The sequence below is a fragment of the Aquarana catesbeiana genome, linkage group LG02 (genome assembly GCF_042186555.1).
Source record: "Aquarana catesbeiana isolate 2022-GZ linkage group LG02, ASM4218655v1, whole genome shotgun sequence".
Lineage (NCBI taxonomy): Eukaryota > Metazoa > Chordata > Amphibia > Anura > Ranidae > Aquarana > Aquarana catesbeiana.
This window is the reverse complement of record NC_133325.1, coordinates 665,208,104-665,230,582: the sequence shown is the minus strand read 5'-3', so window position 1 is coordinate 665,230,582 and position 22,479 is coordinate 665,208,104. Positions and strand designations below refer to the sequence as shown.

Genomic DNA, 22,479 nt, shown 5'->3' with positions numbered 1-22,479 from the left:
AAAATATATATGTTTAAAACCATACTGAGGACTAAGTATGTTTCTCACATCGGTACAATCATCATTGTGGGATCCTAAAAACCCTTAAAGGGACCTGTAACTTTTATTGCTGTATGATAGGAAACTCACAAATAAAAAATAAAAAATATGAAATATATTTAAAATAAATACAAAAAATTTTATTTAAAAAATCCTATACCTAAAAAATATATATATATCTGGAATACAGTAGATACAATAAAATTTCAAATATAAACGAAAGTATTCCTGAAAATGCATATTAATCTTGGAATATCACAATTATTATCTAGTAATGACACCTAACAAATATATAAAAAATATCTAAAAAATATATATATTAATCACCTCCCCAAATGGTAAGAGGGGAAAAGTAAATCCATATGAGCCATACCATGCATATTGATCAGGCGATCATTTAAGTACCAAAAAAGTGCTAAGTAATCCAGGAGTACGTTATACCAAAAAACAATAAATATGGGGGAGTGCTTCGTGAAAGGCACTAGGTAAGCTTGACCGCTCCCTGATGTGCAAAAATATTATTTTAGTGGCTAGAGTGAATCCAATAAAAATCAAGTAAATCATCATAATCTACTACGTATACCCATAAAAAACCTGTAAAAAACTTATTAGGTACTGTAAAATGTGGATATCTAGGTGGGATACAAAAAAGCTAAAGTCAATAATTACTCAAACATCTTAAATCGAACTCCTTATTGAGCCCCCCCCCGGGGCCATGGAGCCGAGCTGGTGTATCCACCATGATTCACGTTTACTAATTTCTCTTACAAAGTTGGAACCCCTCCAGTGGCGTTTGGGTACCTCTATCCCCCAAAACTTCATCCCAACCGTGCTTTGATTATGTACACGTTTGAAATGTATGTACAGATGGTGCTTGTCAGACCCCTTACGTATATTCCTTACATGCTCCTCTAAACGGTCTTTCAAAGCCCTAATAGTCCGCCCCACATAGATGTAATTGCATGGGCATTTTAACGCGTAAACAACCCCTATCGTGTCACAGGATATAAAATCTCTAATGGTGTAGGAGTGGTTATTTCTAGGATTGGTAAACTCCTTTAATCTTCTGTTGTTACCAGGAACCCTAACACAGCTGTAACATCTCCCACACCCATAAAAACCTTTTAGGTCCCAGAACATTGAGGGTTTCTGGGGGGGTGGCCTAGTCTGTGCAATGCTGTACCCTACGCTAATACTCAACTAGTGAATGGTAGCGTTCAAAACATTCACCAATGCAAAGACCAGGATTATCAGGACAGGAGGGACAATAATAGCGGGTGTCATGCCTATATCCGCGCTTGCTGCAGACACATCTTTTTTGGGGGGTTCGTTGGGTAGGGGTACTTGGGAGGACATATAAATGCCTCTCATGCAGCCGACTGCATTTGGTTGGGGATGTGAATGGGGGAAGTACGGGCGCTGCAGAAGCGGTGGGTTCACAAATTAGGATTGGCGAATGCAGCAGGAAGGGCACTATGGGCACGACAGGCCTGTGTTTGTCTTTTTGGTGGCAGCGGGACACTACTTGTGCTTGCCACCTCACCAGCTTGAACTGCACTTATGGGACTCGCCACGTCACCAAGTGTTACTGCAGTGCTGGTTTGACTACGACCGGGGTGTACTAGGCCGATGGCGCTTGCCAGTTCACCAAAACGCTACAAAAAAAAGTGACAGTGATCGATCGATACTGCACTTGGGTGGGCTGGGCTGGGCCGGGCGGAGGGGCAAAACGCAGGTGCTAGTGGGATCAGCCCAGATACCTGCTAACACTGCGTTTTTGGGAACCCTAAACTGCTGGGGACGCTAGTATAGATCTGATCGGATCAGATACTATACCACTAAGGGAGGCGTATGCTGCGTGTGTGGGTGTTAGCGGTACTGACGCTAATCTGACGCTGCCTGGGGCTGGTGCTTGCCAGTTCACCAAAATGCTACCAAAAAACTGTTAGCGATCGCAGGGATCAGGCCTGACTCTGCGAACGCTGCAGTTATGCGTTTAGTGTTTTGTAAGTGACAGTGATCGATCGATACTGCACTTGGGTGGGCTGGGCTGGGCCGGGCGGAGGGGCAAAACGCAGGTGCTAGCAGGTATCTGGGCTGATCCCGCTAACACTGCGTTTTTGGGAACCCTAAACTGCTGGGGACGCTAGTATAGATCTGATCGGATCAGATATTGATGCGTTCAGATACTATACCACTAAGGGAGGTGTACGGTGCGTGCGTGGGTGTTCGCGGTACTGGCGCTAATCTGACGCTGCCTGGGGCGACGCATATCACCGCCGGGCGATCAGGGGGCTAAACCTTTATTCGGTAATAAACGGCGGGTGCCCTGACACTATATAAAATAAACAAACTAACCAGCGTCACCCGTAACAGTTATACGGTGATCAGTGGTGAAAGGGTTAACTAGGGGGCAATCAAGGGGTTAAAACATTTATTAGATAGTATATGGGGGTCCCTGTCGCTATAAAACGCTGACAGCGAACCTAAATATTTACGTTCCTAACTAGCATCACCAGCGACACTAATACAGCGATCAGAAAAATGATCGCTTAGCGACAGGGGGTGATCAAGGGGTTAAAACTTTATTAGGGGGGGTTAGGGGGGTACCCTAGACCTACAGAGGGCTAATACTAACTGCCCTACCACAGCAACTGTCACAAACTGACACTATGCAGTAATCAGGAAAAAAAAAAAAAAAAAAACCTGCTTGGTGTCAGTTTGTGACAGGGGGGGGGGTGATTGGGGGGGGGATCGGGGGGCGATCGGGGGGGGGATCGGGGGTGTTTAGTGTGCCTGGCATGTTCTACTGTGTGTGTGTGTGTGTGTGTGTGTGTGTTGGTGCTCTTACATGTCATCTCTCCTCGGCGCTGGAACGGAAACTGGCCAGCCGAGGAGAGATGACATCACATCCTCTGCCTCTGTGTACTATACAGAGGCAGGGGATGTTTCTCATTGGCTGGGAGCGATCGCGAGGGGGGGGCCACGATCGGATGGTCTCCCCCTCGTCTCTCATCGCTTCCAACCAAACGCCGACCGCCGATGGCACCGGGGGGGGGTCCGATCGGACCCCCCGCCCTCGGGAAGGCAATCACGTACCAGGTACATGATTTTGCCTGCCCGTGCCGCTCTGCTCACGTATATATGCGTGAGGCGGTCGGCAAGTGGTTAAATGATCGCCTGATCAACATGCATGGTATGGCTCATATGGATTTACTTTTCCCCTCTTACCATTTGGGGAGGTGATTAATATATATATTTTTTTAGATATTTTTTATATATTTGTTAGGTGTCATTACTAGATAATAATTGTGATATTCCAAGATTAATATGCATTTTCAAGAATACTTTCGTTTATATTTGAAATTTTATTGTATCTACTGTATTCCAGATATATATATTTTTTAGGTATAGGATTTTTTATATAAAATTTTTTGTATTTATTTTAAATATATTTCATATTTCACATTTTTTATTTTTTATTTGTGAATTTCCTATCATACAGCAATAAAAGTTACAGGTCCCTTTAAGGGTTTTTAGGATCCCACAATGATGATTGTACCGATGTGAGAAACATACTTAGTCCTCAGTATGGTTTTAAACATATATATTTTTTTATATTTTTTTTATATATTTTATATTGTTATAGATTATGCCATGAGATTTATACATTTGTAGTTTTTTGTTGTTCCATATATTAATCGCTAGTGCAATTACCGTTATTTGTGGTGTGCGATATGGTGTCTACTCTGATGTGTGGCTCTGTCCTGGATTAGGATTATATTTAGATATATGTAGATAGGGTTAAACATCGCTTACTATAGCTTTTCATTTCCTGCTTTCTCTAAAATATCAAGGCTGGCACACAGCGTCATTTGCTGTTGTTGTTTTTACATAGCTGGAGCCTAACACTAGGATGTCAGCGATCATAGGCAAAATGGCCGCTGTTGTTCTTTACATAGCTGGAGCCGAACACTAGGATGTCAGCGATCCTAGGCAAAATGGCCGCTGTGATAGTATAAATTACACATAGAGCGCCCGTCCTATTAGATCCCCCAGATGAAGGCACGTATACCCTGTGTCGAAGACGCGTAGGGGAGGGGCAGGACGGAGCTTTCTACACACAGACAGGCAGAGGATTGAACACCGCACCGCACGCCACAGGATTCATCTGTATTGCATGTTTTGGATAGGATGGTGCACTGACGCACCCAAGCATTGTGAGTACCCTCCTGGAGGGATTGTTTTTAGGGCTTTTCAAATAAATTCCTGGCGGTATTATGCTATGAGTCTCCTTTCTTTCATATATGTCACCATTTGAGCGAGATACAGATCATCACCAGCATACCCTGTGTGAGCCCTGGAGTGGCTCTAATGCGTGTTTTGACACTGTTTAGCTACTGTGTCACACGCTCTAAGGTGAGCGCATTATCCATTGGGGGTCACTGGAGAGCAATGCAGCATGCCTTAATGTGCACATCTCATAAGAAGAGCATGAGGAATATTTAGCACTTTTTCCAAAAAACCAGCATGAGGATTGACTGCTATTTGTTTGGACACTATTGTGCACTTTGATTTATATACTCTTATGAATGGCTTGGACTGAGATATATTCATTTGTATGAATTGGTTTCGGACACTTTATTTATCAAGTAGCACTTATATATTTTTTTTAATCATTTTAAAGGATTTTTTTTTTTTTTTTTCTTTTTTCTCACATTTTTTTGCATGGTGCATGTTACCATTTTTCATATATTCAATTGTGGATTATAGTCACTTTCTTCACAGGTGTGTGACACTGTTTATAATTTATAATAATTTTTAATATTGTATAGATTTATTATATTCTTTGTTCACGTATTTATAGCCTTTAGCGCATACACATATATTTATTTATTTTTGGCATATACACGGTATGGAACGTGGTTAGTGTGTGCAGCTGAATTAGGTTCATTTATTCACACTGAAGGCATTAACCCATTTGTGGCTCACAAGATTTTAGCACTATTTATGTTCAGCTATATTGCCCAACTATCTGCTGTCCTATGAACACGAAAACTCAGAACAGGAAATGAGGGAAATTCACCCATATGGCAGGAAAAGTTTGAACGACTTTCAAGATTTTATTGCTGAGATACAGTATGGCAGGAAATAGGGATGCACCAATACCATTTTCTAACACTGAGTACGAGTACCGATACATTTTTTTTTTTTTGTTTAAGTGCTCGCCACTACCAATTACCAATACGTATTGCTTAGGAAGAGTAGGTAGATGGGTGGTTTGGGAGGTGGGCTGAGTTCGGTGAGGCTAGGGTGAGGGCAGAGTAGGGGGGAGTAGAAGAGTAAGTGGGGGCTGGATGGGGGTCAGCTAAAAGGGACTCTGAGAACAAAAAGGACAGAGAGCAGCACCATCTAAGTGTAGTATGACCAAAATTGAATGTATTAAAGGTAAGAAATAAACTCTCACAAGGTTAAAAACAATCCTTCCCCCCCCCCCCCATCCTCGTGCCAATTACCCATCTTCTCCTGCCCCTGGTATCTTGCCAGTCCCCTTGTTCTCCCACGGTGTCAGACCCTCCTTAGCTTCCTTCCCCTGGTGTGGTGCCAGTCCACTGCTGCCCTTCTGTCCCTAAAACATTACCAGTCACCCCCTCCCATGTCACTTGTACCAAGCCAATCACCCTCCTTTTCTCTATGTCCTGCATCTGGTATAGTACAAGTTCCCTCCATACTGAGACTAGTATGATGCCAATTCTCCCCCACCTTTTTTGCCCCTGGTACAATACCCCCTCCCCGGTATGGTGAAAATCGCCTCCTGCCTGCCTGTAGTACAATGGCTGCCCCCGTCACCTGGTTCAATGCCAGTCCTGCTTCTGGTATAGTGGCAGCCCCTCCAACCCAACCTACCCCTGGTATAGTACCAGTCCCCTCCTACCCCTGGTATAATGGTATAGTCCTACCCCTAGTGACAGTCCTCTTGCCCCTTGGTACGGTGCCAGCTCCCCTTCCCCATATATCCCAAGTATGGTTCCATACCACCATCCATCTCCTGGTACAGTGCCAGTCCCCCTCCTCCCTGTGTTTGGATCTCTCTTCACCCCCTTTCTCTGGTTGGTGTCCATCACATGGAGCCCCAGGCAGATGTCGCTTACCCCTCAGCAGGCAGCAGAGCAGCAGGCTCCTCAGAACGATGCTCCACATATTGAGTTACTGGCCGGGCTCCCGGCTGTGTTACCGGTGGGGCTCTTGGCTGCCCATCTCTTGCCTCTCCATGATGTGTGTGAGCTTCTCCTCCTTTCCCCTCTCCCACCTGCCCCCCCCCCCCCCCCCCCCACCACTCCTGCCGCCGACTGATACTTCCCCCTGTTTCCACTCCAGGGGCTGGTGGCTTAAACTGCACTTCAAAACAGGCGGGTGACAGCTGGCAGGAGGGTAGGAGGTGGTCGGGGAGGGAAATCCCAGAGGAAATGTCATTAGTTGTTCAGGACGTGACAGCTCCGCTCCTTAACAACCAATAATTGCAAGCATTCTTTTCTTTACATTTCAGCTGTTAGCGGGGAAATCCTGCTATCAGTTTCGGGTATCGTGCATTTGCACAGGTACCGATATCCGTGCAAATGCCTAGTATCGGTGCAACCCTAGTAGGAACCTAGCTATTTCTAACCTTTGAAAACAAATGTTCTTATAAAGGATTTGATTGCTTGCTTGATTTCTTTGTCTGCAGAAGGGGGACTACTCTCACTTCCTGTCCATGGTATTGCACAGAGCAGCCCTGATCTTCATCTTTTGGAGTCGTCGGCGCTCCTGGCTCTTCTTCTGTGTGCCACCATAGGAAGCCGCTTCCTATGGTGGCAAACCTGCAGGCTCAATCCTGAGCCACGCAGCATGTGTCCATAGACACAGACAGCCCCAACCCCCCCAGAATATTAACCAAAAATCCCCAAAAAAACACATTAAACAAATGTTAAAAATTGAGTGAGTAAAATTACGTATTTGTTCCCCAAGAAAAGCATGACTTGGTACTTGCTGGTGAAACCCTTGTTGGCAAGCACAAAGGCAAGATGTTTCTTGTAGTTGGTTACCAGTTTTGCACACATGTCAGGAGGGATTTTGGTCCACTCTTCTTTACAGATCTTCTCTAAATCCTTAAGGTTTCTTGGCAACTCTAAGTTTCAGCTCCCTCCATAAATTTTCTATAGAATTAAGGTCTGGAGACTGGCTAGGCCACTCCATGACCTTTTTAATGTGCTTCTTAAGCCACTCCTTTGTTGCCTTGGCAGTAATTTTGGATTATTGTCATGCTGGAAGACCTATCCACGACCCGTTTTCAGTGTTCTGGCTGAGGGAAGAAGGTTCTCATCCAAGTTTTTACAATACATGGCCCTGTCCATTGGCTGTTCAATGCGGCAAAGTTGCTCTGTACCCTTAGCAGAGAAACTGCACAAAAGCATAATGTTTCCTCCTCCATGCTGGACTGTAGGGATAGTGTTCTTAGTGTCATAGTCAGCGTTTTTCTTCCTCCAAACACAGCGACTCGAGTTCATGCCAAAGAGCTCAGTTTTGGTTTCATCTGACCACAGCACTTTCTCCCAAGATTCAGCATTTCTCCCATAATGCTGAATCGTTTAGATGTTCATTGGCAAGCTTCAGATGAGTCTGTACATGTGCCTTATTGACGAGAGGGACCTTGCGGGCGCTGCAGGATTTCAATCTATGGCGGTGCATTGTTACCAATGGCTTGTTTGGTGACTCTGATCCCAACTGTCTTCAGATCATTCACATACTCCTCCCGTGTAGTTCTGGGCTGATTTCACACACATACACACACATACTACACACATACACACACTTTTCTCATGATCATCTCATCACCCCCCCCCCATGAGGCAAAATCTTGCATGGAGCTCTAGACCAACAGTGATTGATGGTTTATTTTCTATTTCTTCCATTTACAAATAATTGCTCCAACAGTTGTCTCCTCACCAAGCTGATGGTCTTGTAGTCCATTCCAGCCTTGTGCAGGTCTACAATCTTGTCCCCGACATCCTTTGAAAGCTCTTTTGGTCTTGCCCATGATCGTGAGATTTGAATGGAAGAAAACGATTCTGTGGACAGGTGTCTTTTATACACATAACGAGTTGTCGTTAGGAGCACCTTCTTAAATTAACAGGACCAATCTGTGTACCATGTGAGCAAATACTGTGGCCAGTCTGTGGGAGCCAGAACCGTAGGTTGATAGGGGATCAAATACTTATTTTACTGAACTGCAACTCCATTTAAAACATTTGCATCATGTGTTTTTTTTTTTTTTTTTCTGGATTCGTGGTTGATATTCTGTCTTTATCATGTAAAATACACCTCTGATAAAAAATTTAGACCCTTAATTTCTTTAAGTTGGTAAACTTACAAAATCTGTAGGGTATTCAATAATTTTTCTCCCCGTTGTATAGATAGATAGATAGATGCTGTGAAAAAGTATTTGCTCCCTTTCTGATTTTTTTTTTTTTTTTTTTCTTTTTTATTGCGTGCATATTTGTCACTTAAATGACTCCGGTCATCAAACAATTTTTATTATTACACAAAGATAACCCAAGTTAAATATAAAATGCAGTTTTTAAATGATGGTTTCATTTATGAAGGCAAAAAACTGTCCAAACCTGCCTGGCTTTATGTTCAAAAGTAATTTCCCCCTAAACCTAATAATCCTTGGCGGCAACAATTACAATCAAGCATTTGTGATAACTGGCAATGAGTCTTTCACATTGCTGTGGAGCCATTTTGGTCCACTCTCTTCTTTGCAGAATTGTTTCAATTCAGCCACATTGGAGGCTTTTCCAGCATGAACATAGTTACATAGTAGGTGAGGTTGAAAAAAGACACAAGTCCATCAAGTCCAACCTATGTGTTTGATTATATGTCAGTATTACACTGTATATCCCTGTATGTTGCAGTCGTTCAGGTGCTTATCTGATAGTTTTTTGAAACTATCGATGCTCTGCGATGAGACCACCGCCTGTGGAAACCTCTTTTCTAATTTTAATGCATGGCCACGTGTCTTGTTAAATTCCGTGCCGCAAAAAAGTTTTATTTATAGTGGAGTCACCAGTATGGTATTTATAAATTGAAATCCTATCCCCTCTCAAGCATCTCTTCTCCAGAGTTCAGTGCTTGCAACCTTTCCTCATAACTAATATCCTCCAGACCCTTTATTAGCTTAGTTGCCCTTCTTTGTACTCGCTCCATTTTCAGTACATCTTTCCTAAGAACTGGTACCCAGAACTGGACAGCATACTCCAGGTGCGGCCGGACCAGAGTCTTGTAGAGCGGGAGAATTATCGTTTTATCTCTGGAGTTGATCCCATTTTTGATGGATGCCAATATTCTGTTTGCTTTGTTAGCAGAAGCTTGGCATTACATGCCATTGCTGAGCCTATCATCTACTAGGACCCCCAGGTCATTTTCCACCCTAGCTTCCCCCAGAGGTTGTCCCCCCGTGTATAGATTGCATTCATATTTTTGCCACCCAAATGCATTATCTTACATTTTTCTACATTAACCCTCATTTGCCATGTAGTTGCCCACCCCATTAATTTGTTCAGATCTTTTTGCAAGGTTTCCACATCCTGCAAAGAAGTTATTACCCTGCTTAGCTTGGTATCGTCCGCAACTACAGCGATTGAACTCATCCTCCATATTGTTTATGAACAAAATAAATAGGATTGGTCCCAGCACAGAACCCTGGGGGACCCCACTACCCACCTTTAACAATTCCGAGTACTCCCCATTTATCACCACCCTCTGTACTCGCCCTTGTAGCCAGTTTTCAATCCATGTACTCACCCTATGGTCCATGCCAACAACAGACCTTATTTATACAGTAAACGTTTGTGGGGAACTGTGTCAACTGCTTTTGCAAAATCCAGATACACCACGTCTACGGGCCTTCCTTTATCTAGATGGCAACTCACCTCCTCGTAGAAGGTTAATAGATAGGTTTGGCAAGAATGATTCTTCATGAATCCATGCTGATTACTGCTAATGATACTGTTCTCGTTATTGAAATCTTGTGTATAGTCCCTTATCATCCCCCTCCAAGAGTTTACATACTATTGATGTTAGGCTAACTGTCAGGACCTTGGTAGGAGACCGAGTTGCTGAGAGGGCTCCCCTTGCGGGCGAGTGCAGTACAACCCTGAAGATGGCACAGGGATGTGGTGCTCACAGAAGCACGGGTTGCCTGGAAGTAGGAGCCGGTGATGGTGGCTTAATAGAGAAAGTCCGTAGAGGCAACGTGCTAGGGTCCAAGGAGGGGACCAATGGAAGTCCAATAGGAAAATCCGAAGCCAGGCCAGGGGGTCAAACACAGTAAGCAGACCGGGAATCAAAGCAACAAGTCCAGGTACAGGAGACAGAGGAATGCGGTGTCCGTTTAGCCAAGCCGGGGTCAGATGCAGGAAGCAGGCAGGGGAAGTCAGAAGCAAGCCGGTGGGTAAGCCAGGAGGTCCAGAGGAGTCGATAACAAGCCGAGTCGGTACACAGGAAGTCAGGACAACAGGAATCACAATCACAGGAACACAAGAAGAGCTGACGATAATCCAGCAATGTGGCACTGTCAGTGGAAGGTTTAAATAGACAAGGCGCAGTATCACGTCGTACACACACCGTATCGTTCGTGCGTTCGTACCATCGCGACGTTGCTACACACGCGCATTCGTCCGAATGTGGCGCCAGGCGTCCGCCTAGTAGAAACATTGCACACCCGTGTGCGTTGATGCGTGTTAGCGCGACCTTGCCTGTGCTGGTTTGCTAGCCTAATTCCCTGACACTAACTGGTCTGTAATTCCCAGGGATGTATTTTTGGGCCCTTTTTAAATATTGGTGCTACATTGGCTTTTCTCCAATCAGCTAGTACCATTCCAGTCAGTAGACTGTCAGTAAAAATTAGGAACAATGGTCTGGCAATTACTTGACTGAGTTCCCCAAGTACCCTCGGATGCAAGCCATCTGGTCCCAGTGATTTGTTAATGTTAAGTTTCCCAAGTCTAATTTTAATTCTGTCCTCTTTTAACCATGGAGGTGCTTCCTGTGATGTTTCATAAGGATAAACACTGCAGTTTGGTTACTGAAGCCTTGTGAAGACTGAGGAGAAGAATAAATTCAATACCTTCACCATCTCCCATCCTTTGTAACCAGATGCCCTTCCTCATTCTTTATGGGGCCAATATGGTCTGTCCTCCCTTTTTTACTGTTTACATACTTAAAGAATTTCTTGGGATTTTTTTTTGCTCTCCTCCCATGTGTCTTTCGTGTTCTATCTTAGCCGCCCTAATTGCACCCTTACATTTCTTGTTGCATTCTTTATAAAGTCTGAATGCTGATGATGATCCCTCAACCTTGTATTTTTTTGAAGGCCTTCTCCTTTGCTTTTATATGCATTTTTACATTGGAGTTGAGCCATCAGGACTTTTGTTCACTCTTTTAAATGTATTACTCAATGGGATGCATTGGCTAATACCATTATTTAATATGCTCTTAAAGCAAACCCATCTCTCCTTTGTGTTCTTTATTCCTTAGATTTTATCCCAATTTATGCCTTCTAACAAGGTTTGTAGTTTAGGGAAGTTGGCTCTTTTGAAATTCAGTATCTTTGTATTCCCCTTATGTTTCCTATTTGTGGGATTTATACTGAAGCCAATTGACCTGATCGCTGTTTCCTAAATTGCCCCGTATTTCCACATCCATGATCAGGTCTGTATTGTTGGTAATTAGTAGATCCAGTAACGCTTTATTTCTAGTTGTTGCGTCTACCATCTGAACCATGAAATTGTCCTGCAAGACATTTAGGAACTGGCAAGCCTTAGACGAATGCGTGGTTCTCTCTGCCCAGTCTAGGTCTGAATAATTAAAATCCCCCATTATAATACTTCCCATCCTTGCTGCTACTTCAACTTGTGATAGGAGATCCATCTCCCCCCTCCTCGCTCAGGTTAGGGGGCCTATAGCATACTCCCAGTAATATTCTCCCCTTAGCTTCATCCCTTTTGGAGCTCTACCTATAAGGACTCCACCTCCTCCCTAGCCCCCTTAGTGATGTCATCTCTCACATTCACTTGTACAATTTTCTTGATATATAGGCATACCCCTCCTCCTTTTTTACCCTCTCTATCCCTGTGATAAAGGGTATACACTTAAATGGTTGCCAGCCAATCATGAGAGCTGTTGAACCAGGTCTCTGAAATTCCCACAAAATACAAATCCTCCTTGTACAACAGTATCTCTAGTTCACATATCTTGTCCACCAGGCTCCTGGCATTGGTGAACATGCCATGTAGTTTAGACCGGTCACATACTATCCTCTTATTCTGTGTTCCGAGATTGCAACTAGGACTTGCTACTATACTTACCTTGGGTTTATGTGCTTTAGTCAACCTACCACTAATGCCCCAAATACTAGCCTCTGGAATATGTTCCATGCTGACTATCTCTACCTCTGGGCCCCCCCTCCCCCTTTCGCCTAGTTTAAAAACCCCTCTAACTTCTTGGCCAACTTTACTCCCAGCTGATCTGCACCCTCCTCATTTAGGTGCAGTCCGTCCCTTCTATAGTACTGATGATCGACTGAGAAGTCGGCCCAGTCCTCCAAGAACCCAAACCCCTCCTTGCTACACCAGCTCCTCAGCCACTTGTTTACTTTCCTAAACTCCCTCTGCCTTTCTGGTGTGGCTCGATGTAGCGGTAGTATTCCTGAGAATACTACCTTGGAGGTCCTTTTCCTCAATTTAGCTCCCAAGTCCTTAAAATCTTTCTTTAGGACACTCCATCTGCCTCTGACTTTGCCATTGGTGCCACGTGCACCATGATAGCCAGGTTTTCCCCAGCCGCCCAGTAATCTGTCCACCAGATCCATGATGTGCCGAACCCAAGCGCCCGGTAGACAACATACAGTTCGGCGCTTCAGTTCTTTGTTACAGATTGCCCTCTCTGTCCTTCTAAGAATTTAGTCCCCTACCACCAGAATCTGTCTTTCCTTTCCCTTTCGCTCCGCCCCCACTCTCACTGGAGGAGTTCTTCCCCCGGCAGCTAATAGTCCTTCAGCTCCAGCAGTGCTGGTCCCTGACTGATATTTCAACAGTGTCACTCAATGGAGTGTACTTATTGAGATGCACTAGCCCTTGATAGGCCTCCCTGGCACTTCCCCCTTCCTGACTGTCACCCATCTACTCTTCCTAGTGCCTGCACCTCTTTGTCTCCACCCGCCTCTGTGATGGTCCCTGCCGGAACCTACCGTGTACGTTCCTGGCTCTCCTTTAGTATGGAGAGACTTCTCAGTGCTGACAGTTGCTTCCCCAGATTCAGAACCTGGGCTTCCAGGGAAACAATGAGCTTACATTTTGCACAGCAGTATTCGCCCTCGATCGGATGATCAAGGAACGCATACATGCCGCAAGATGTACACCAAGTCGCATCTCCTCACCCACCAGGCATCGTACCTACTAATTTAATGAGGATTGGGGCTTATACTCTGTCCAAATTTACCTAACAGCTTCCTGACACTAATACTCAACAAGACAATACACAGGTACTCGCTGAACCAACGCGTACACACAATACACAAGTACTAACGATCCACACACACTACTCAGACAACACTCAGGTACTCACAATACACAGGTACTACCTGACACTAACACTCAATATAGCCACGTGCACTCGCAGCACTCATGTACGTACAATACACAGGTACACCCTCACCCTACACAGGTACTTGACCCTTGTTACAACCTCTTGTTTTCAACTCTGTTTTTTTTAACTCAACGCTTAGTGCAGTTCCACTTGGTCTAAATTCCAGCAAGGTCAAAGAAGAGCAGGCTCACAATGAGTTCTACAGAAGGTTGTATAGGCCTCAAGCACCTGTGACCAATTAACCACTCCCCTTAATTAGTAGGCTGGAGGCAAAGAAAAAAAAAGCTGTTTAAAAAGTGACAGAAAAGTTTGTTAAAAAGAACCTAAAAATGCAACCCAGCAATCACCAGCAGTCAAAAAGCAAAACTTGTTCACACTCTCCACTCAAGGTCCCCACTGTTTAGCTTCCAACCAGCAGTCTGGTTGAACGGCCTGTGTAAGGTCATGATACAGCATCCCAATTGGATTTAAGTCTTGGCTTTGACTAGGCCATAGACATGTGCATTTGTTTTTGTCCGAATGCATTTTCGACGGAATTTCAGGTATTTTCGTTATCGTTTTAACAAACGATAACGATGGTGCAGAATACGAAAACCGAAAGAGCCGACATAAATGCTTTATTTTCGTTTTTGTAGCAACAACAGTTCGATATAGATAGGAGATTCGACATGACACTGACAATAACAATCTGTGTCTATCGAACCTGTGGTCGAATGTGCCTAACCTTAACTCTATTAGTCCAAGATTATTCGACACAGAGAAAAGATTTGACACAGAGTGAAAAGATCGCTGCTGGAATTGAGTGGGGGGAGTAAAATAAAAATAATGATGATGAATGTTATTGGCCGATTGTAACCAAAGAGGAGGGGCAGTAAAATAGCTAGAACTAAGTACACACGTACAGCCAACTTACTTTCACTTACGATTTGCTAGCAGAGACGCACACTGAATCATTTCAGAAGAAAGTCAATCTTAGCTGGTCTGTTTGTCAGAGAACCTGAATTATTTAGCAATTAAGCATAAGCACAGCAGCAGAACAATAGTGAAGCAAGCTACAGTTCAACTTAACTTTTTCATAATAATCTGCTGCTATTGTGTTAGTGTTGTGAACTTGATAGTGATACTAGTGTTGCTAGTGTTGTGATAGCCTCAGAGGCTGCCGTGTTGTGGGGGGGGATTTATTATTATAGATTCTATATTATAATGCCATATCAATATCTGACACAACGTCGGATGCCGCGCCCGCCATTGCACTTGGAGATTGAGAAATGAATGTGAAAGTTGGCTGACTGTTGGGGTAGAGTAGACCATTCAACATGAACGACGAAGATTCGACAAAGCAAAGAAAAACATACAAATGTCGAATCTTTGGCTTATGGTGTCTGTCGAAAGTTCTAAGAAGATTCGACGGAGCAGCTAAACTGTTTGACGCTGCAATCGTACATTTCCGGTCAAATGCATCCACCCATAGGCTATAGAAAAATTCTAATATTGGTTGACTAGTAAAATAATTAATAAATATAATTACTAGTCATACAACATTAGAATTCTACTACAGCTAGCTAGTAGGCGGAAAAATCGACCGGAAATGTACACTTACAGTTTTGCTGCTCCGTCTAATCTTCTTTGAACATTCAACAGACACCATAAGCCTTCAATGACAGATTCGACCTTAATTTGGATTTTTGGACAAATGCAATTTTTAACGAAAAACAAAATAAATAAAAACGAATTTAGGGAATAACTAAATTATTTTTAGGACGAAAACGAAATTCCGAAATGAAATATTTCTGTGTGCACATGTCTACTAGGCCACTCCAAAATTTTGCTTTGTTTGAACCATTTGGAGGTGGACTTGCTGTTGTGCTTTGGATCATTGTCCTGCTGCATAACCCAAGTGCACTTGAGCTTGAGGTCGCGAACAGATGGCCGGACATTCTCCTTTAGGATTTTCTAGGAAGAGCTCAGAATTCATGGTTCCATCAATTATGGTAAGTCATCCAGGTCCTGAAGCTGCAAAGCAGCCCCAGACCGTCACGCTACCACCACCATGTCTGACTTTTGGTATAATGTTCTTGTTATGAAATGCTGTATTAGTTTTATGCCAAACGGTAACGGGAAGCACACCTTCCAAAAAGTAAAATTTTTGTCTCATCAGTCCACAGAATATTTGCCTAAACGTCTTGGGGATAATCAAGATGTTTTATTGGTAAATGTGAGATGAGCCTTTGTTTTCTTCTTGGTCAGCAGTGGCTTTGACCTTGGAACTCTCCCATGGATGCCATTTTTGCCCAGTCTCTTTCGTATTGTTGAATCATGAACACTGATCTTACCTGAGGCAAGTGAGGCCTGCAGTTCTATAGATATTGTTCTGGGTTCTTTTATGACCTCCTGGATGAGTCATCGTCATGCTCCTTGGAGTAATTTTTGTAGGCCGGCCACTCCTGGGAAGGTTCACCACTGTTGCAAGTTATCCCCATTTGTGGAAAATGGCTCTCTCCGTGGTTTACTGGAGTTCCAAAGCCTTCGATATGCCTTTGAAACCCTTCTTAGACCGATACATGTTTGTCTCTAATCTGTTCTTGAATTTTTTTTCGATTGTGTGGTCTGTTAGAGTGCTTCTGGCAGTAATCAGGCCTGGGTGTGGCAAGTGAAATTTAACTTGGCTTTCTAAAAAATTGTGGTTAATCACAATTCATTCATGATTCAGCATGGGAGGGGGCAATTACTTTTTCACATAGGGCCAGGCAGGTTTGAATAGCTTTTTTCCCTTCATAAATGAAATAATAATTTTAAAAACTGCATCTTGGATTAACTCGGTTTATCTTTATGTAATATTAAAATTTGTTTGATGATCTGAATCATTTAAGTGTGAGAAATGTGCAAAAACATAAAAATCGGGAAGGGGCATATACTTTTTCACAGAACTGTATATATCAGTAAAACCTAGGATTGCGAGCATAATTCGTTCCGGAAACATGCTTGTAATCCAAAGCACTTGTATATCAGAGCAAATTTCTCCATAAGAAATGATGGAAACTCAGATGATTCGTTCCACCACGATTCATTCATAAGTCCTTCAGTTTATAGTCCATATAAAAAGATTATAGCATGTGATAGGTTGTGTAACCTTAAAATGTTGATCCACATATGGCAGCCTCCACAAGGGGATTTGAAGCTAAATCCAGCAGGAGCTTCAGTGTATAAAAGCGAGGCACCTCTAAATTTATCAATATGGTTACATTTAATAAAGGTATAACATTTAGCAACTCACATCATCATGGTTGATTAAGAGGCACACCTAAAGTATGCAAGTGTTCAGGGTAAAAATAAAATAGGGGATACGGCACCAACTAATGCAATTCAAAAAATAATTGAATGGATAGATTGATATAGGTGAATAAATCAACAAAAAATAGACAAATTACAAATGTGATCAAATACATACAATTCAAAAAGTGCACAACAATCAGATATATAATAGATAATCATAAAAGTTCATAAAGTACTCCACTTCAGGTGGAGCACTGTTGGTTTGAAGCATTGGAGTACTTATAATTTCAGGATCCCGGTGTTGGAGAATTAATTGAGGAGTGACCAAACACAGAAATTTTATGTACTTTTTATGATTATTATTTGATTATTGTACACTTTTGTGTACAATTGTATGTATTTGTATTTGGTCACATAGTAATTTGTCTTTTTTTTTTTTTAATTTATTCATGCTTTTTATTCACCTATAGCAATTATATTGATCCATCCAGTCAATAAATATATAATATATAATATTCTAAAAATTTCTTTTCAAGCATCCAGGGTAAATCTATCCACATAGACCATCCTCTGCACAGCCGGCTCTCATCGCTCTGTCTGCATTCGTGACCGGGAAGACTACCCTGCAGTAGAGCGATTTTAAAGCGCTCGTGAAGCACAGTGTGGAAGGGATGGCATCAATGGAGGTGTGGAGGATGGTCTGTGGACAGCTTTACCCCAGGTGCCTGCATACTTACATGTGCCTGTTTAAATCTAGCCATGGGGGTTATTTACAAAAGGCAAATCCACTTTACAATACAAGTGCACTTGGAAGTGTAGTAGCTTTAAATCTGATGGGTAGATCTGAAATGAGGGGAAGCTCAGCTGATTTTATCATCCAATCATGTGCAAGCTAAAATGCTGTTTTTTTTCTTCCTTGCATGTCCCCCTTGGATCTACAGTGACTGCACTTATAGTGCAAAGTGGATTTGCCTTTAGTAAATAACCCTCCATATTGCTACACTTAGATGTGCCACTGTTCTGTTTTATACTCAGTTGTGACATGACGCAAGGGGCGGGCAGGAGGGGCAGCTGCCCTGTGCACTGCAGTATCATTTATGGGGGGGGGGGGGGGGCACCACGAGGAGATTGGGTGAAGGGAATTTGTGCTGGGAGGGGCAGTTTTGGGGGGGGGGGTGGCAGGGGGTAAGAATTGTTCTAGGAGGGGAAATTTCAGGAGATGTGCTAGGAGTGGTGATTTGGAAGGAGTTGTGTTTAGAGGGGGGATGGAGGAAGAGGTTTTGTGCTAGGAGGGGGTATTTGTGCTAGAAACGATAATATGGTGGGGGGGATTTGTGCTAGGAGGAGAAAATTGGGGGGGGGGGGATTTGGAGTGGGGGGGAGAATTTGTGCTAGGAGGGAAAAGTTTATTTTGGTTTTTTTTTGGGGGGGGGTCGGGGGGATTTGTGCTGGGGGCATATGAGGAGAGAGAGGATTTGAACTGGAGGGGATTGGGGGGGAGTAAGATGTGTGCCAGGAGGGGGGGATTTCAGCAGAGGGGCGGATTTGTACTGGGAGGAAGAGGGGATTTATGCTTAGGGGACAAGTATGCAGTTTAGTAGCCAATTGCTTTGGGGGGGGGGGGGAGATTTTTGCTGACACATAATGCTCATACATCTTGGCAAAGATGGGGCGCAATTTGACATGTTTGCCCTGGAATCTAGATGACCTTGTCCCGGCACTGCATGACGCTACTTGTATATCAAGACATCGCTTGTATATCAAGTCAAAATGTATTTAAAAATTTTGTTTGTCTTGCCAAACGCTCTTAAACCAAGTTACTCTCAAATATATAAATATATATATATTCTCCATCTAGGGTGTTGTCGGCATAATAGCATTATTTATTTATTTTTTATTAACCTTCCCATATCAGAAACCCATTATGTTCCCATTAGATCTGATCATAGCCACCAATGGCTTGAGCAAAGAAAAGTGGTGAAAGTGGGCTTTCCTGCTTTTGTTTCCCTGCCCAACTTAAATGTAGCGAACATTCAACCTATCTCCCTAATAGCCGCTTTCACGCTCTGAGATAGAAAACTTTCCCCAGGAAATGTATACTTCACAAAATCCAAATTTTGTTAACACTGCACAAAGATTGAATGGCAGTATACTATCAAAGGCCTGGGTGGCATCCAGAAAAAGAAAGGCCTGCTCCTCTATATTGTCTGCTGCGGTTTGCATATAAATGAATAACCTACGGAGATCAATAGCAGTTGACTTTTGAGGCATGAATCCTGCTTGTTCGGTATGTACAGGAGCAGAGATAACTTTGCTCAATCTGGAAGCAAATATTATAGCTAGTATTTTCACATCAATCTGTAGCAGTGATATGGGCCTATATGTATTGGGTCCTGTGGGTTCCTTGCCCAGTCTTAACAAAATAATGTTTTTTAGTCATAGATGTTGGTAAACACCTCCTCCTATGAAATTAGTGAGTCTAAGGCCTCCTGCATTTTTACAGCTGTTGTTTTGGGCGTCAGACTTTTTTTTTTTTTTTTTTTTTAACTGCCTATAAACTCCCCTACATGTTATCCTATGTGTTCATGTGCACATAGGCTTTATTTAGCCTTTTTTGGCAGGAGAGTTTAGTGGCAGAAAAAAAAACCCTGCTTGCACGTTCTGGAGCAGCAACGTTTTGGCAGAAAGAGCGCTGACCTCTATTAAACTCTGTAAGGCTCCTTCCGGGCTCACCTGCCCTCTGCCTATCCATTAAAATGCATGTGCTTCCATTGTGGAGACTCTCAGAAGTTAGGATTACAGAAAATGTGGTGCCATGACGGGGCCTGTAGCTTATGCATGTATTTGCAAATGTGTGTAGACTAAACCCATTTTAACGCATATTGTTAGACAGGTCAATTCGGTTGGTACGTTTGAGCTGGGAAATCTTTGTATTTGTTTGACATATGTCTCCCCTTCCAGTGCTTCTTGCTGCAAAGACCAGTTATAGGTGGGGGCAGTGGCCACTTGTTTGCACCTTATCTAAGCACGCAGCCATATCCTGCCCTTCCCACATGTGAATGAGTATGGAGTACATCATACCCCTACTCATTCACCAAAAAAGTGTAAAAAGTAAATAAAAACACAACACAACACAAGTTTCATTAAAAAATAAAGAAAAAAAAAAATTGTCCCCCGTTTGTAGATCCATCGTCAATCATGCCGCCCGCTGCCACCACCACTGACCCGAAAAACAACCTCCCGGTCCCGACAAAGGCTCCCACCGTCTGACAGCTCTTAAATAACTAAGGGGCAGGGGCAACCGGTGATGTCACCAGGTGGCACTGCCCCCTTGTGGCATCATCGGCCAAGGGTATGCTGGGCCCACCTCTTCGTTATTTAAGATCTGTCAGACGGCGGGAGCCTTAGTCTGTTGTGTTTATTTACTGTTTACACAATTTTTTGGTGAATGAGTAGGGTTATTATATACCGCCTGCAGACCCTCACAATCAGCGGCCAGGGTTGTGAGGAAGAGGCCCTTGTCCCCATCAACATGGTGATAAGGTGCTTTGGGGGGAGGGGTGTTTGCTCGTCCCCCACACTTTCCTGGCTGCATGCTCGGATAAGGGTCTGGTATGAATTTTGCCGGTACCCCTTGCCATTTATTTTATTTTTTTTAATTTTGACATGGGGTTCCCCTTAAAATCCTTACCAGACACAAAGGGCCTGGTATGGATTGGGGGGGACCCCCACGCCGTTTTTCTTTTTTTTTTTTTTTGTCAGCAATGGGTTGCGGGGTTTTTTTTTTTTTTTTTTCCTTTTTGCATTCAGCTGTCAGCAGGGAACCCCACTGAGTCCTCTCCCCCTCCTCATAGTAGACCAGTGTGTTACAGAAACTTTTACATTTAGCTGAGGGGGTTAGATGCCCAACACACCCTGTGTTTGCAGTAGAAATGTGTAATCTGCTAGTTCTGACTGGACTGATCCTCCTACATAATTTTGTTAGGATACCTGAAAATGAATTGTTTACTTTAACAGACAGCCTGTTGCTGGGGTTAGAAGTACTATTAGCAAGTTGATTCACTTGGGATGTTGTATCCAGAGATTAGACCTATAGTATATTTGTATGTGAAAGTAATGTGTATAGAGTACATTTTATGATGCCATAGTTTGTGAATCCTGTTTTTATCAGTTTTCCCTCTTTTGCTTTGTAGGACTTGGACAGCTGTTCAGAAAACCAGATTTGGGGAAGATCTCAGATGATCAGTTGGTTGTGTCCAGTGTAGAACATCAGTCTACTCTGGATCTCAATGAGGAGGGTGTGGAGGCTGCTGCAGTCACGGCAGTTGTGACATCTCGCTCTCTGTCATCCTTCAGTGTCAACCGACCATTCCTATTTCTTCTGATTGATGACAACACTGGCTTGGTCCTGTTTTGTGGATATGTTCGTGACCCCAAACCTTCCTCTCCTAGAAAGAAAAAAGACCATAGTCTCAACCCTGAAACCAAGCTCTTATCAAAGGGTTTTATACCAAAATAGGATGTTTTGGTTCTTGGAAGGAGCTTCAGCAATCCATGTAGGGATGTTTGACGTTGTCAGTAATGGATTCTGCATATGGAACATTTGGAAGGCATGTATCGGTCTGTAATGACAGCCAGCTCTTTTTTTTTTTTTTTTTTTTTTTTTTTTAGGTCGCAGGAGCTTCAGTTTTATCTGAAAGTCTAGAAATGTGGACAATCCTTTACAGTTGTGTACCCACGTGTTCTTTGTGTCTGTATAAATGGTTATTTTCATGCAGATGCAACATTTTTCAGACAATACTGATATTTATCGGTTTGTGTATCCTGCTGGTGTCTATTGTTGCATATTAAATTTTCATGAACATTCAGCTGGGCCATTTATTCCTTTCTAATACTAACCAACAAAGACTTGTTTCTGGTTCCACCAAAAAATGTGATTTAAAGCCTTGACTCCAGCCATTTTTTTTGTGTTTTGAGCCTAGTAAAAATAGTTAAAGTTCATGTTGTATTTGACTGTGGTCATACTGGGAAGATTTTCCCTTACTTCCTGTTTCTATGATACCAGAACAGGGGGGAGTAGTAGGGACAGGAAAGCACAGGCAACAATAATGACCCTGTCAGATTTTCTAACTGTTCTTCTTGCACCCTGGTGTTGGGCTTTAATTGGAAACGCTAACAGATCTCATTTTTGCAATGTGGCTAAGAGAATAAAGATCTGATATTGGTATGGGCAACACTCAGCCTTATGCTTAAACTTATGTACTCCTGTTTAACCAGTTCTCGCCTGGCCTATAGTCGATTGATGGCCGGGTAGGACCTTCGTCATTCTGGGTGGACATAACATGACGTCCTCCTGGAATGCGCCTTGTGCACGCCCTACAGGCTGCGCTGCTGTGCGATCTTTCCCCGGCTATGTATGGGCCAGTGCCATGTGATCACTGTGACCAATCACAGCAGATCATATGACCATATTTGTACTGTCCT

At 43.2% G+C, this 22,479-nt stretch overlaps 1 protein-coding gene across 1 annotated transcript in view; it reads left to right on the top strand.

Moving 5' to 3' along the window:
• The window catches only part of SERPINF2 (serpin family F member 2), a 92,260-nt gene extending 70,397 nt beyond the window's left edge, over positions 1-21,863 (top strand). Inside the window, exon 8 of the mRNA XM_073616623.1 lies at positions 21,189-21,863. Within this exon, the coding sequence (XP_073472724.1) occupies positions 21,189-21,514 (326 nt within the window). The 3' untranslated portion in view covers positions 21,515-21,863. The remainder of the gene's footprint in view (positions 1-21,188) is intronic.
• Positions 21,864-22,479: the final 616 nt, after the last annotated feature.